Source organism: Coenobita brevimanus, chromosome 22 (assembly GCF_032717465.1).
Source record: "Coenobita brevimanus isolate Jiangsu-jjx chromosome 22, ASM3271746v2, whole genome shotgun sequence".
Classification (NCBI taxonomy): domain Eukaryota; kingdom Metazoa; phylum Arthropoda; class Malacostraca; order Decapoda; family Coenobitidae; genus Coenobita; species Coenobita brevimanus.
The window spans coordinates 5,515,073-5,529,049 of record NC_136975.1 but is presented as its reverse complement, the minus strand read 5'-3'; the positions used below and the strand labels follow the sequence as shown (position 1 = coordinate 5,529,049).

The following is a 13,977-nucleotide window of genomic DNA, read 5'->3' as shown; positions in this document are numbered from 1 at the left end:
AAGATAGTTGTGTTTCTCGCGTTTTTCTGGCGCATTCGTCGTGTCTCTCGTCTGCTTTTTAATTTTATTCTTTCTGTAATTGCGCAACTTCAGCATTTTTCACCTCTTCTTCATATCCAGTTTCTTCCGCTCATTCGCTACTTCTTTCCTCCGTTTTCAGTTTTTCTTTATTTTTCATTATTACTGACAGCTTGGGATTGTTCCTTTGACACCAGTCTCTCTCTCTCTCTCTCTCTCGTGCCTTTTTTTATCTTATTTCCATCGTTCTTGCCATTTTTCTTTTTCATTTTTTTCACTCCATCCCTTCTTTTCCATTTTTTTTTTTTTTTGTCGCTCCTCTTCCCTTTTGTTCAAGACCCGTTTTGTGTGTGTGTGTGTGTGTGTGTGTGTGTGTGTGTGTGTGTGTGTGTGTGTGTGTGTGTGTGTGTGTGTGTGTGTAATCCACTTTTCTTCCGTCTCCATTCCCTTCATATTCCATTCCTTCTGTTATTCTCCCTTTCCCTTTCAACTTACCCTTCCACCTTATTCATCATTCAATCCCATATCTTTTCATCCTGTCTCCTCCCGTGGCTCCATCCTTCCATCTCTTGCCCTTACCGTTTCTGTGTGGGCTTATATTTTCTCTATGTATCTCCCGCTTGTATATATATTTGTTTTTCTGGTCTATGTACTCTCTCTCTCTCTCTGTCTCTCTCTTTATTCTTGTCCGCTGCCTCTCACTCCTTATCGTCCTTCGTAATGCCTTGACCTTTTCATCCTCTCACCTTCCCCATTCTCAGATTTCAGTCTTTCATTTTTGTATCTCCCATTTCTTCTTTTCCTCCGCCGTTTTATCTTCTTTTTCAACCTCTCTTTCATCCTTTTTTCCTCCTCTGCTTCTTCCACTTTTTCTCTTCCATATTTCCTCCTTTCCAAATCCGTTTCTTTTTTTTCATTTCCTCCTCCGTAACTTCCTCTTTTCCTCCTCCGTTTCTTCATCTTTTTCCTCATGTTTCCCTCTTTTCCTCCTCCATTTTTTCCTCTTTTCCTTCATTTCACTCTCCTCTCTTCACGTCCCCACCTTCCTGCCTTGCCGCTCACCAACCTTCTCATCATTTTCCTCCTCCGAAAGATTTCTCCGATTCTCCTCTTCATCCATTCATCTCCTGTTTTCTTCATTTCCCTTCCCTCGCCTTCATTTCCTTCTCGTTTACCTCACCATTCCTTTTCGCACTGTATTCTTCCTTAGATTTCAATAGTCTTATCTTTTTCCTTTATATAATCATATTTTCTTCTTCTGTCTTTCTCTTCCTTTCCACACCACGTTCTCCCTCAGCTTTCAATGTAGTCTTTTCCTTTTTCTTTATTGAATGATAGTTTTTTCATCTCTTCCCATTATTTGCATTTTTTCTCACTTCTCTTTTCATCCACACATTCTCCCTTCCTTTCCCCCTCCTCATGTATCATTTCGTTCTTCACATGTATTTATTCACTTATTTCCTTCCTCCTCAAATATTTCTTTTTCTAATTTCCCTTCCTGTATTTCTGTTTTCCTTTCTCTTCACATATTCTCTCATTTTTCTCTTAATTATATACATAGTCTCTTTTGCTTCCCTCCTTTTTACATCTTTCTTTTCCTTTGCCTTCACATTCCACCTTGTTTCCTTGTTTCCTTCCTCTTCATATAGATTTCGTTGTTTCATATCCTGCACTTTCTTTTTCTTGTTTCATTTCTCTTTGCATCATTTCCTTCCTCTCAGCACCCTCACCCTTTCTTCTCTTCTTTCTGTTCATCGTTATACTGTCTTTCTCTTCCTTCTTGTTTAAATCTCTCCTCCTTTTCTCTTTCTTTTCTCCTGCATATTCTTTCTCCTCTCCTCTCCTCTCCAGTTACCTCCCCCTTTTAAATGTTTCCTCCGATATGTACCCCACAATTCTCTCTCTCTCTCTCTCTCTCTCTCTCTCTCTCTCTCCCACGTCGTTGTCCTAATATCTTTTCTTTCTTTAACTCCCCCAGGTCCAACTTTCATTTTCCTCTTCCTGTTTCAGTATCCCTTGTCTCCCCCCCCCCTTTTTTTTATTTTCTAGTTTTTACTCATTTTTTCGTTTTATTCCTCGATCTGCCCCCTCCCTCTTTTTTTTTTTTTCTGCCCCAATTCTCTTTTTCCATCCACTTGTTTTCATCACTTTTAATTTTATACTTTTCTGTCTCCTCCCCTTCTCTTCTTCGTCTTTCCTCTCTCTCTCTCTCTCTCTCTCTCTCTCTCTCTCTCTCTCTCTTTCAGGTACCCTAATTTTCATTTCCTTATCTTTTTCAACACCTTTTTTTTTTTTTCTTTATCTCATCTTCTGCTTTTTCCTCCCCCCTCCCGCCAACTATCTCACTTGTTTTCTTTCCCATGCTCCAGTCTCCTCTCTCTTCTTTCTTTCTTTTACAACTATTCTTTTTGCTTCTCTCTCTCTCTCTCTCTCTCGCTTTTGTTTTTCTCCTTCCTAGTTTCTCTTTCCTTGTCCCCTCCCCCTTTCTCCTCCCCCTATCTCTCCTCCTCCTCCTCCTCCTCCTCTCTGTTTCCTATTCCTTTCTCTGTTTCCTCCTCCTCTCTCCCTCTTATGTTTTCCTGCTCCCTCAGCTACCCCCACCGACTCATAGGGTGTAGTACTGCATATTGTTTTCCATCCTTCTATGTTTCTCCCCTCTCATTTTCTTCGCACTCAACGCGTCACATTTTCTCTCTTCTCCCCTCTCTCTCTCTCTCTCTCTCTCTCTCTCTCTCTCTCTCTCTCTCTCTCTCTCTCTCTCTCTCTCTCTCCTCTTCTGTCCCTCTCTTTGCTTTCCTCCTCCTACCGCTGCCCCCACGACTCCATTGTAGTTAGGGTGTAGTATATTGATGGCTCTCCTTCGTGACCCGACTCCGGCCCTCCACTCCTTCCCTCTCGCTTTTATTACTGTGTGTACGTGCTCTCTCACACCCTGTCTTCAAGTGTGTGTGTGTGGGGGGGGGGTTGTGTTTATTTTTAGGGGACAGTTAGCGTATTATGAAAGAACGCATGAAACATTGTACGTGTGTCATTGGCCATCATCTTAACATTAACACAATCTTGACAAGCATGCACGTAACAAATAATATTGTTTTAATATTGTAAATACGTATCGTACTTTTCTCATGTAAACTCCCTATTTTCGGGATGCCAGTACTTTCTGCAAACTGAATGTAGTCCCAATATTGCAGACTGTAAATATGCATTGCAGCCAACTCACTTTTTATTTCCTGCAACACTGGGTACTTCCTATAAAATTGTTGCATCACTTTCTGCACCTTTCGTCGACATTTGTTAAAGCTTTCAATTGATAAACACTTGTTGCAATCATTCTTCATGCATTCTATAAATTACCCATTACACTACCTTCTGTTAACATAGGTTGCTTCTCTCATAGTTACTTATTGCACTGTCTTTTGTTAACATTGTTTGCCTCTCTTATAGTTACTTATTGCACTGTCTTCTGTTGACTCAGGTTGCCTCTCATAGTTATTTACTGCACTACCTTCTGTTAACATAGGTTCCTTCTCATAATTATTTCAGTAGATTACACTTACGATAGCTCTCATTCCACGTTTCTTAAGCACTTATTCCAGGCTCACGAGCACCTTTTGTAAACTCTTATTTTACCCCCTACTCAGTACCTGCTTTTAACACTTATTATAGCGGTATCGGTTCTCTTTGTAAACCTTTATTCCAGCTCCTATGAAACCCTTTGTAAATAATTATAGAGAGTCACTGATTTTTGTGTGTATAGATTCTTTATTTACCATTCAGTACAAGCGCCACCACTTTGGGGAACGCTGTACATGAAGGCTAAAAAGGAAAGGGTACAGAAGATCAAAGGAATACATTGACTCACAGAAGGGGCACATCTAGTTCCTCGTTTTATTCAGTTTCTCGTTTTTTTCAGCTCCTCGATTTACACAGTTCCTCGTTTTTCAGGTCCTCATTTTATTTGGTTCCTCGTTATTCACGTCCTCGTCTTATTTATTTCCTCGTTATTCACGTCCTCGTTTTATTTATTTCCTCGTTATTCAGCACCACGCTTCATTCACTTCCTCGTCTCAGTCAATTTCTTTTTTTTAACACGGTTCTCCTCACAACAGCAGGAGAGCACCCGGCAGCCATGCAGCGAGGGGAGAGTTCCACCGCCGTACCCAGGACATCCTTCCTCTGTCTCCTCGCCCTCTCTTCCGCCCTCCTCCTTCTCGCCAGATGATGAGATGGACCGTGAGGAGGAAAATAACGACCGGCGGGAGGAGAGGGAGGAAGAGAACAGACTGGCGGAAGGGAGGAACGGGGGGAATCGAGAATTGAGGGACGATGGAAAAATGGCCTGCAAGAGAAACCCAAGTGGCCGGGGAGTGGGGGTGTAGGGGGGAGGGAGGAAAGAGGAGGAGGGAAACAAGAGGGAGGAGGAAAAGAAGAGAGCCAAGGGAAAGAGGAGGGAGAAGGGATAGAATAGAGAGTAAAGTAAGAGGGAAGGGAAAAGAAGACGGGTGTCTAGGAAGGGGAAGGAGGGAAGGAAGAGGGAGGGAAATGGAAAGAATAGGAGTGAAGAGATGAAGGGGGGAAGGGAAAAGAAGGGAAACAAGAAGGGGGAGAGGTGGAATAACCTATAAGGGTTATCAGAAGGAAAGGGATACAGTGAAAGGGAAGGGGGAACATAGAAAATGGTAAATACAATACCCACACTGAAACAAATAAGAGCGAGAAGGGATGATGGGTGTACATAAGTGCTCCCATTATCTTTCCTTCTTCTTCCTCCTCCTCCTCCTCCTCTTCCTTCTCCTCCTCCTCCTCCTCCTCCTCCTCCTCCTCCCGCCCAGGTTATCGTCTTCTCCACGGATAATGGGGAAGGTGGAGTGGGGAGCTGTCGCGTTTAAGGCCACAGGGGGATTATCATGGAAGTTTGTTTATGGGTAACGAGATTGCTGAGGATGGGGGAAGAGGGAAAGTTATGAGCATCTCTGTTGACGTGAAAGGAGGAACTGAAGAAAATCACCGCCTTTAATCTGGTGACGTACATTACAATTTTACCACCGTCGGGCGATTTTATTTAACTTATGAAGAGACCCTTATTTTTGTGGGGATTAATCAGGACTACAGATGGCCCCTTCAGTTTCAAAAATCCCTTTGCTGAATAAAATCGTCTGAATATACCAAGAAAAAAATTATACACCATCGGACTGAGACAAGACTAAAGACAAAAAGGAACCCAAGAAGTAAACCAACTTAGGAAGCGAAGGAAAGGAATACTAATCAGAAGACTCTAATTGTGCATATATATCTCTCAGGGTTGGCGTCTGGGTAATTCTCCTTTTATAGACGAGAGCCACAAATCCGGTAAAGCTCTAATTAAATCCTTCATCCTCCACGAAACTTAGGAAGAAATCAGTAACGTGCTGGACGCGGGTGGGAATGAATATCGGTTTGTGAATTGTAGTTGCTTTGTACAGTTACTACTTTATTGTCTTCGTAAATTGTGAATCCTATCAAATATATTGTGAACAGTTTTAATGGTGCAACGAGTGGAGTTTGAAGTATTCGTACAGAGAGTGTGAAGGATAAAGATTAATTGTTATCCTTGTCAGCACGGAATTATCTTTCCCCTAACGAAAGCCTCATAAACATTCGCTTCAGTCCGAGGCCTTTTTGTCGTTTCCAGTGGTGGTAGTGATGATGTAGCCTGAAAAACACTCGCCTCGTCTGCAAAAGGACCTGAGTTCGATATCCGGTCCGACTGGGGGCACGGTGGCTCAGTGGTAGAGCATCAAGCTCGTAATCGGGGGATTGCGAGTTCGAGCCTCGCCCGGGACTGCCGTGCTGGGAGTGGTAGCGCGCACCTGTAACCTAGCGGGGCTATATGATCCAATACAGGGTCTAGCTCGGGGGAACGCCATTTCTCCATTTCCGGTCCGACTACGGGACCTTTAGGCTGAGTCCTCTTTGGTCCCAGTCTGTTCGAACTGAAACAGGGACCTTGGGTAAAGTGATGGTTGCGTGTCGTAGTCTGGGGGAAGTGTTTGGGTGTTTTCCTTGTCACTCACACACGCTATCTCCAGACAATTTTATTCCGCAGTTTTGGAGAGACTTTGCGAACTGGAGAGGTAAAACAGATCCCTTCTAAACCCTTGTATTCCTAAATATCACACCCAAGCAGAAATAATACCGTCTGGTGGTTGGAAAAAAAATAAAGAAAGAGAGATTGGAAGAGGTAAGCTAATTGAAAGTGTTATATCAGCATGTACAGTATATATCAAACTGAACAGACTGAAAAACATAAAAATCTCAGCGTTGTTATCGCTTTTTCCCCTCCAGCGTATTTGAGGAGGGAAGTTAATGATGAAGGCTCTGGAAACTTCAACCACTGGAGTTTGGGTTCTGGCACAAAAGGAGGAATTCCTATTAGACCGACCGGCTAGCTGACCCACCACCAATTGAAGACGCCACAGTCACTCCGGGCCGCGTCATTCTGCCAGTCCGCCGCGTTTCGCCCCCCAATTAGTTATGTCAGAGCAGGGGCGTGATTGGCCTTGCCTCGTCTGCCTGCCACTCACCCTGCACCCTCTCACGTCACGCTGGATTAAAATTAGTTTATTATAGTCGAGGTAGCTAAGACGTGTGTCTCAGGCCGACCCGGATCTAGTGGAATTAATTTCTCCGCCACGTTGACGTCCTTTCTATATATATATATATATATATATATATATATATATATATATATATATATATATATATATATATATATATGTATGTATTGGTCGATTTATTTATTTCTGTTTCTATATTATTTTTTCTCAAGGTGATTTTATTAAGTTCAAAAGGGTGGTATGAGATATACTTCTCGTTGATTCCCCCGCCCCCTTTTTTTCTCTCTCTTTCGAGTTAAATCATTTGACGTTAGCTAGAATTTATTTGACCTACTTGTACTGAAGGGGTCAGCTCTTACATACTGGTGATGAACTTCATATACCAATTCGTTCATGGTATGTCCAGACGATTTCACTCTGTTTAGGAGAATATTTTTTAACTAAAGAGGTTAGATAAAGTCTTGTTTACACCATCACTACAAGACGTCTTCTAGAAGGCAAATAATCCGCCCAGAAATATTAGGAATAAAATACAATACTTCATCGAGTGAAGAGGTTAACTTTTAGATTCCAGTGATATACTTTACTGATTTTACTGACGGTGCCTCCAGACGATTTTATTCAGCTGAAGGAGAAAAATCAGAGGTTAATGGAGACTGATTTTAACCGCGTTGCTACAGATGGTCTCACCCGCGCTTAAGAAAATCGTCTGATGGTAGCAAGAACAAATTGAGAAAGTAGTCATTGAAATGAAAGAGATAAATTTATTCATAGCAGTGAGTCCCTAATTTCCTATCGTGTTGCAGTGTCAAATGTTTAGTGGATTTGTAGATTCTGGTGTCATACTTTATTGGCCTTATTTTTTGCTACGTACGGACGATTTTATTCAGCGTAGGGGAGCACTGGTGTAGAGAAAGGGTTAAGGAAAAATATCTAACCCATCCACTGGTAAAATTCTCCCCTGAGGAAAATGAACTCAAATGAAGGTGGCAAGAACGAACTGAAAACGTCATCATCACACTGAAAAGGTTAAATCTGTTCATTATAGCGACTGGTTGGACTTTGGCTAATGCGCGTCCACACCAAATACTTGCTGGTGCGGGTGGGAGTTTTGCATTACTGAAACTCATGCTTGTGGCCCCACTGGACGCGGGCAAGTGCGGGCGAGAACTTCAATTGGTTACAGTAATGCAGAACTCCTTCCCGCACCAGCAAGCGTGAGGATCCGGCCTAAGACGTGTTGTGGTCTCAGATCTAGGGAAATTAAGTCATATATTGCGGTGACATACTTCATTTATTTATTATTTATGCTGCTAACAGACGCTTTTATTTAGCTTAAACAACACTTCTGGAACAGGAGATGTTAGATGTATACTTTATGTACTTTCGCACTACAAGAGGTCTACCAAAATGCTGAATAAATTTAAAGCCAGCAAAAACAAAGCTAAAATGCACCACTGGACTGAAGAAACTAAATTTAACTAAGGATCTCAGGTTTAGTAAAGTTAGGTTGTTGAATTCTTTGACTTCGTTGATATTTTTGTCACTTTCAGACGATTTTATTCACTCTAAACGATTTTTCGTCATTGTCCTATACTGTATTCACTTCACCTTGGCCTGAAATTGATTAACACTATAATTCCGGTGTTGAAGAAGTGCCGCAGAAAGGATGTAGAGCCACTGAGTTAACGTGAAATAAGCTACGAATGAAAGTCTGGGTCAAGTTAAAGTGAATGGCGTAGGGTAGTGAAGCGGTTAGTGAAGGCTGTATCCACTTCATACAGATCGATGTTGCCCTTAAGCTAAATTAATTCGCTGTGAGAGAGCGGTAGTAAAGCAAAAATACGTTATCTTAGCGAAATAAAGTCAATCGGGCAGACATTGCTGACGTTTTATGGTGATTAATTTTGGGATTCACCTAATAAAACTTCATTTTTTCTCTCCATCCCGAGGTCGTCCATATCATATCATCAGCATAACTACCTAATCCAATATAAGGTTAAGAAGTCGACTTTATAACTGATATTGTCAATGAAACGCAACATAGCATTAATCATTTTACTTTCATTCATATTGCATTTCAGTGGAGCAAAATTATCCAGTATTTCGCAAAATGTCATCAGGCAGAAAGGAAAACCAGGAATATAGCAATGTGAAAGTGAAGACGAAACAGCCCAACACAGGAACCTTGAGAAACATCGCTCCTTGACAGACGAGATGCCGCTGATAAGCCCAGGAGAGGAAGTGGGTGGGAGGAAGTGGGAGTAGTGAATATTTCGGGTGGGAGGGAGTGGGAGCAGTGAATATTTCGGGTGGGAGGGAGTGAAAGCAGTGAATATTTGTACTGACAGAATTGATAACTGAAGTCTCTTTGGTCTTAGTGAGGGACTGAGAGCATTCCGACTCAAATATGATTTTTTTGGAGTGTGTGTGTGTACATAGATATAATTATAGAACAAACCTCTTTTCTCACTAGACGCATAATGTGATCTTAACTCTGGCCCTTGTGTGGTGTAGGTCTAGAGGGCGTATAATCTGCTCTTCATAAACAGTATAATTATAAGATTCCGAATCCTATCTCGACCCCTTTCGCTCCCCATTATCGGGTCAACACTGGTTCTATCGTTACATATTAGGGTTTTTGCTTGTGGACAATCCTTGTGTCTTGAGTGTGGATTTTATTAGTGTGTTTCATACGCAGAGTGAAAAAGTGACAAAACATAAAAATAAACACTCATTTTTTATTATTTGCTTTGCGACAGACAAAACGCAGGACAAAATGTTTCAGTGAGAATTAAGTTTCGTCCTTTCATGATGCCCTGTGCAAAAAGTGTTTGTGTATTTTTTTGGTGGATACAAAAAAAGTGTATATAAAGAATGGAATTTTTTACAGTGAAAAGGAAAAATCTTGTATACATGTCTAACAAAAAAAAAAAAAGGAAAAAAATATTACGAGAGGAGGGTAACTATGCCTGCCTTCTTCAGAATTTAAAAATGGTAGAATGAGTGCCATGGAAAAACGCCACTAGAAGGAAACTAATATATAAGTACTAAAAGGACTCACGAAGCATAAATATCCGTGAAAAAAGACACCACTTTTGTAAATACAATCCCCCTGAGAACAAACGTAGGCTTTGTTTGTGTTCTAGTGTGTAGCGAGTAAGTTTTTATTTTTCAGTTTTCTATTGCGACTCAATATTCTGTTGTTTTTATACACGCAAGCAAGTGGAGTGGGTGAAATTACCAGTATGAGAGAGAGAGAGAGAGATACACAAGTTTGATACAATCTCCTTGCATAATAAAAGAATAAAGAGGTTCGAAGATAGACAGATGGAAGAGCGTTTGAGAAGCATGAGGAAAAAGGTAGATGATTATGAATGAGCGATGAAAGGAAAAATAAAAAAGGAATGTGAAAGCATGAAAGTGTGATTATTTTCAGATTTCCTTTACCCAGATTATCATAGACGTCATTTATTACTTTAAAATAATCAGACGCAGAACAGATTTGTAATAACATTCTATAACAAATGCCTCTATATCATTTTGTTCAGGTTTTCTCCTATATTTATAAGGTATTCCTATATAACGTTATTAACTTCCTATAGCCTAAACCTGGACATGGATTATTATTATTATTATTATTATTATTATTAATTATTTAAAGCTGTAGTTGTTAAGACAAATCTTTAGTGTATCATTTGTCTATGTGATCAATGGAATAAACTGTATTTTTAGAATAATGGAGTTTTATTAGTATTCCCTCGAAATTTCTCTTCTCTCATTCGTTTTCCATTCACATAGAAGACTTCGTAACACTTCTTCAGCGATTTATTTTGTTTCATCCTAAATATCCCTCTCTGTTATTTCTATCTTTTCAATATTGACTTCTTTGCATCATTTATTTACTGTAGGATATTGATCAAGGTGCTTAAAATGAATAAATAGCTGAGAAAGAGATGATAGGACATTTTTAAAGCTTACGAAAATCCGGTTCAGTGTGCTCATAGGTGTAATTAATAATCCAGTCGATGTTTGGGAATTTGCTTGTGTAATAGTAGCAGTAGTAGTTGGGTTGTAGTAGTAGCAGTTGATTTGTAATGGTAGTAGTGGAGTAGTAGTAGAAGTAGTAGTTGTGGTGGTGGTGATGGTGGTGGTGTTTGTAGTAACTGTGGTAGGTGGGGGTGCTCACCATCCACTCACTCGATGTAGTGCAACATTCGGGTGACTCTACTGTACACTGAGTGGCAACACAAATGGTTTCTTGTTAACCAAGAAATCATTTACTTCGGTGGGTGGTAATCATATAACCAAATAGCCAGGTGGTCTAAAGGGTTAAGGTGCTTCAACCGGATGGGGCTCGCAAGGGTTTACATTCGAGAGAAGGTTGGGGTATAATGCTCACACAGTGTCGCACAGGGGCGAGTGAGGCTGGTCATCCATGCTTTAAATGTCGGGACTGTGTAGCCTACCCCTGGGCACCTACGCTCCTGATGGGGCAGAAAAAAAGTATGGATGAATTTTATTATTATTATTATTATTATTACATGTATTGTTATTATTTTGTGATAGGTGGGGGCGCTCACCATCCACTCACTTGATGTAGTGCTGCTCTCGGGTGTCTGCCCTTTCCTCTCCTTCATCCCTTTTTTCTTCCATCCTCTTCTGTCTTTCCTTCATTCTTTCCTCGTTCTTCTGCCTACGGGTGACTTTACACTCCCTCTTCTGTCTTTCGTTCCTTCATTATTTCCTTTTCCTTCTGCCGGTGGGTGACTCTACACTGAGTGACAAGCCAAATGGTTTCCTGTACACCAGGAAACCATTTACTACGCTGGGTGGTAATCATATAGCCAAATTTTGGCGTCTGGTGGTTTAATGGGTAATTACTGCGCTCCAATCGGATTGAGCTGGTGAAGGTTTTTATCCAAGGAGTGGTTGGGGTTTATTGCTCACGTAATGCCACTCAGGGATGAGTGAGGCTGGTTACTCTCATCTTAAATGTCATGACCAGTTGCCTAGCCCCGGGCTCCTACACTCATCATGGGACAACATAGGATTGGATGACTGATGGATGGATGGATTGTTATTACTGTTATTATTATTACTATTACTATGACGATGATGATGATGATGATGATGATTATCATTATTACTAATTATTATTATTATTATTAATTACTACTACTACTACTACTGCTGCTGCTACTACTACAACTGCTACTACTACTACTATTACTACTACTACTACTACTACTACTACTATTACAACTACTACTACAATCGTTATTATACCTGTCGAACAAGCACGCAGGTTAAAGTCAGAATACAGGGTCATACATAACCTCACGCACCGATCATTTTAAAAACGTGACAGAATTTTAAAAATAACTTTTGCTCGTCAGCTTTGATTGACGCGTGCCAGTTAGCGACTACGTTTGGGCCAGACAGAGTCAATATATAAGTTCATTGGATAGCATTCATATATAGACCTGCTGTTGGTTATATGCTTGGAATATACTGAGATGAGAAGAAAATGTTGGCTGAATGTAGGTAAGTGTTTGAAATGATTAAAGAACTTACATAATATCCAGAGCTAATTTTGGGAAATATCAAGAATATATATATATATATATATATATATATATATATATATATATATATATATATATATATATATATATATATATATATATATATATATATATTTTTTGGGGGGTTGTTGCTGCTGCATCTTATTTACTTATTTATTTTGCTGGTGGTGGTGCTGTTGCTATTTCGTTGTTGTTGCTTTGCTTCCACAACTACGACTACCATACTACTACTACTACTACTGCATTACTACTGCTACCGATAATAATAATAATAATGATAATACGGTACTATTACTACTACTACTACTACTACTGTTATTATTAATATTACCAATATTAATATTATTATCATCATCATCATCATCATCCCATAACTAGCATTGGGGTCAGGGTCAGTGTTACTTAGGCCTGATATTTGAGGCGAGGGTAATCAGTGCCTCTCCTGAGTGACACAAACCCAACCAGTCGTCAGATGTAAGCCCTTATGAACCACAAGAAGTTGGAGTGCCTGAACCCACTAATCCACCATCGTTATAGGTTTATCAATGAACGTAATTAATAGTTTCCTGGCCTATTGGACCCCAAAGATGTAAGTTTTCCTGCTGGATGGCTAATACGTACTAACATCCCTCTGAAATACAACTTGAGGCGGGGTGGAAGGTAGAGAGGAACCAGTGACGTCATGACAGCTCCCCCTACCTGCAAGTAAGGTAATTTGGCCCATCTCGTCTCTTTAGGAAGTTTTCTAACATCTCTTTCTTAGCGGTATCTTTTGCCCAACTCAAAAGATGATCTCTGGGAGCAATCGATTGAAGTGGCCAGTTTCCTGCAGTCCACTTGGTTGTCGTTCAGATGCTCCTGCTTTGTATACATATCTTACAAAATTAGAGTAACGTAACGAAAGGAAAAACTGGTAAAGGAAGTGTTAGGGAGCCTCCTCAATTCGGTGACGTATTTTCCGCAACATTCTTGCTACCCCCAGGCGAATTTATCCAGCTTAGGAAGAGTCCCGCAGTAGTGTAGGGGTTATTCAAAGCTGCATTAAATCCCTTCTGTTCGAAAAAAAAAAAAATCCCTCGAGCTGAAGAAAATCGCCAGAAAGAATAGAATAGAGCACAATATAACGCCGTCAAATTAACCAGCGAAAATACGGGTCCTTGTCAGTCATACACCTTGTATACCAACAGAAAACCAGACGCCTGAAATACAAAAAAATGGCTTTCACCTCCTCGGTGTTGCGCTAAAAAAAAAAAAAAAAAAAAAAAAAAAAAAAAAACATTACAGTTCATGATAACGGCAGCGAGTGGATACTGTTTACACCAGCGTGGAAAATTTCCACTTTACCCACTTTTTTTTTTTTTTTTAACAATGCAAAACATGACAGTTAATGTGCATTAACATGTGTTGCTATTTAGAGCCCTCATAATTAAACCAATGAAAATGTAGCGTTTGTGTACATCGACTCATTTACTACAAGGAAGAAAGAATACGTCGTGGAACACTCTGCGAGTCCCTGCACCTGCCAGCGGTATCGTTACTCTTTTGTACAGATATTACTTAGCAAAATGCCATTCATTAGCAGTCATACTTCAAAGTTTTTAGGAACTTTAGAAGCAATTCTTTCCGTAAATCGTGTGTAGATGAGCTATGAACGTGAGTGGCATGGTAAGATAACCACCAATTACTTCACAGGTAAGCCATGAGTCATAATAGTAATGTTGTAACAAAGTTGTTTTTCGTGCAGGCTAAGGACAAACTGATGCAGCTTGTATTTG

At 40.3% G+C, this 13,977-nt stretch overlaps 1 protein-coding gene across 1 annotated transcript in view; it reads left to right on the top strand.

Moving 5' to 3' along the window:
* Nucleotides 1-4,309, top strand: part of LOC145392363 (limbic system-associated membrane protein-like) — a 157,247-nt gene extending 152,938 nt beyond the window's left edge. The window contains exon 6 of the mRNA XM_080266765.1: nucleotides 4,128-4,309. Within this exon, the coding sequence (XP_080122891.1) occupies nucleotides 4,128-4,240 (113 nt within the window). The 3' untranslated portion in view covers nucleotides 4,241-4,309. The remainder of the gene's footprint in view (nucleotides 1-4,127) is intronic.
* Nucleotides 4,310-13,977: the final 9,668 nt, after the last annotated feature.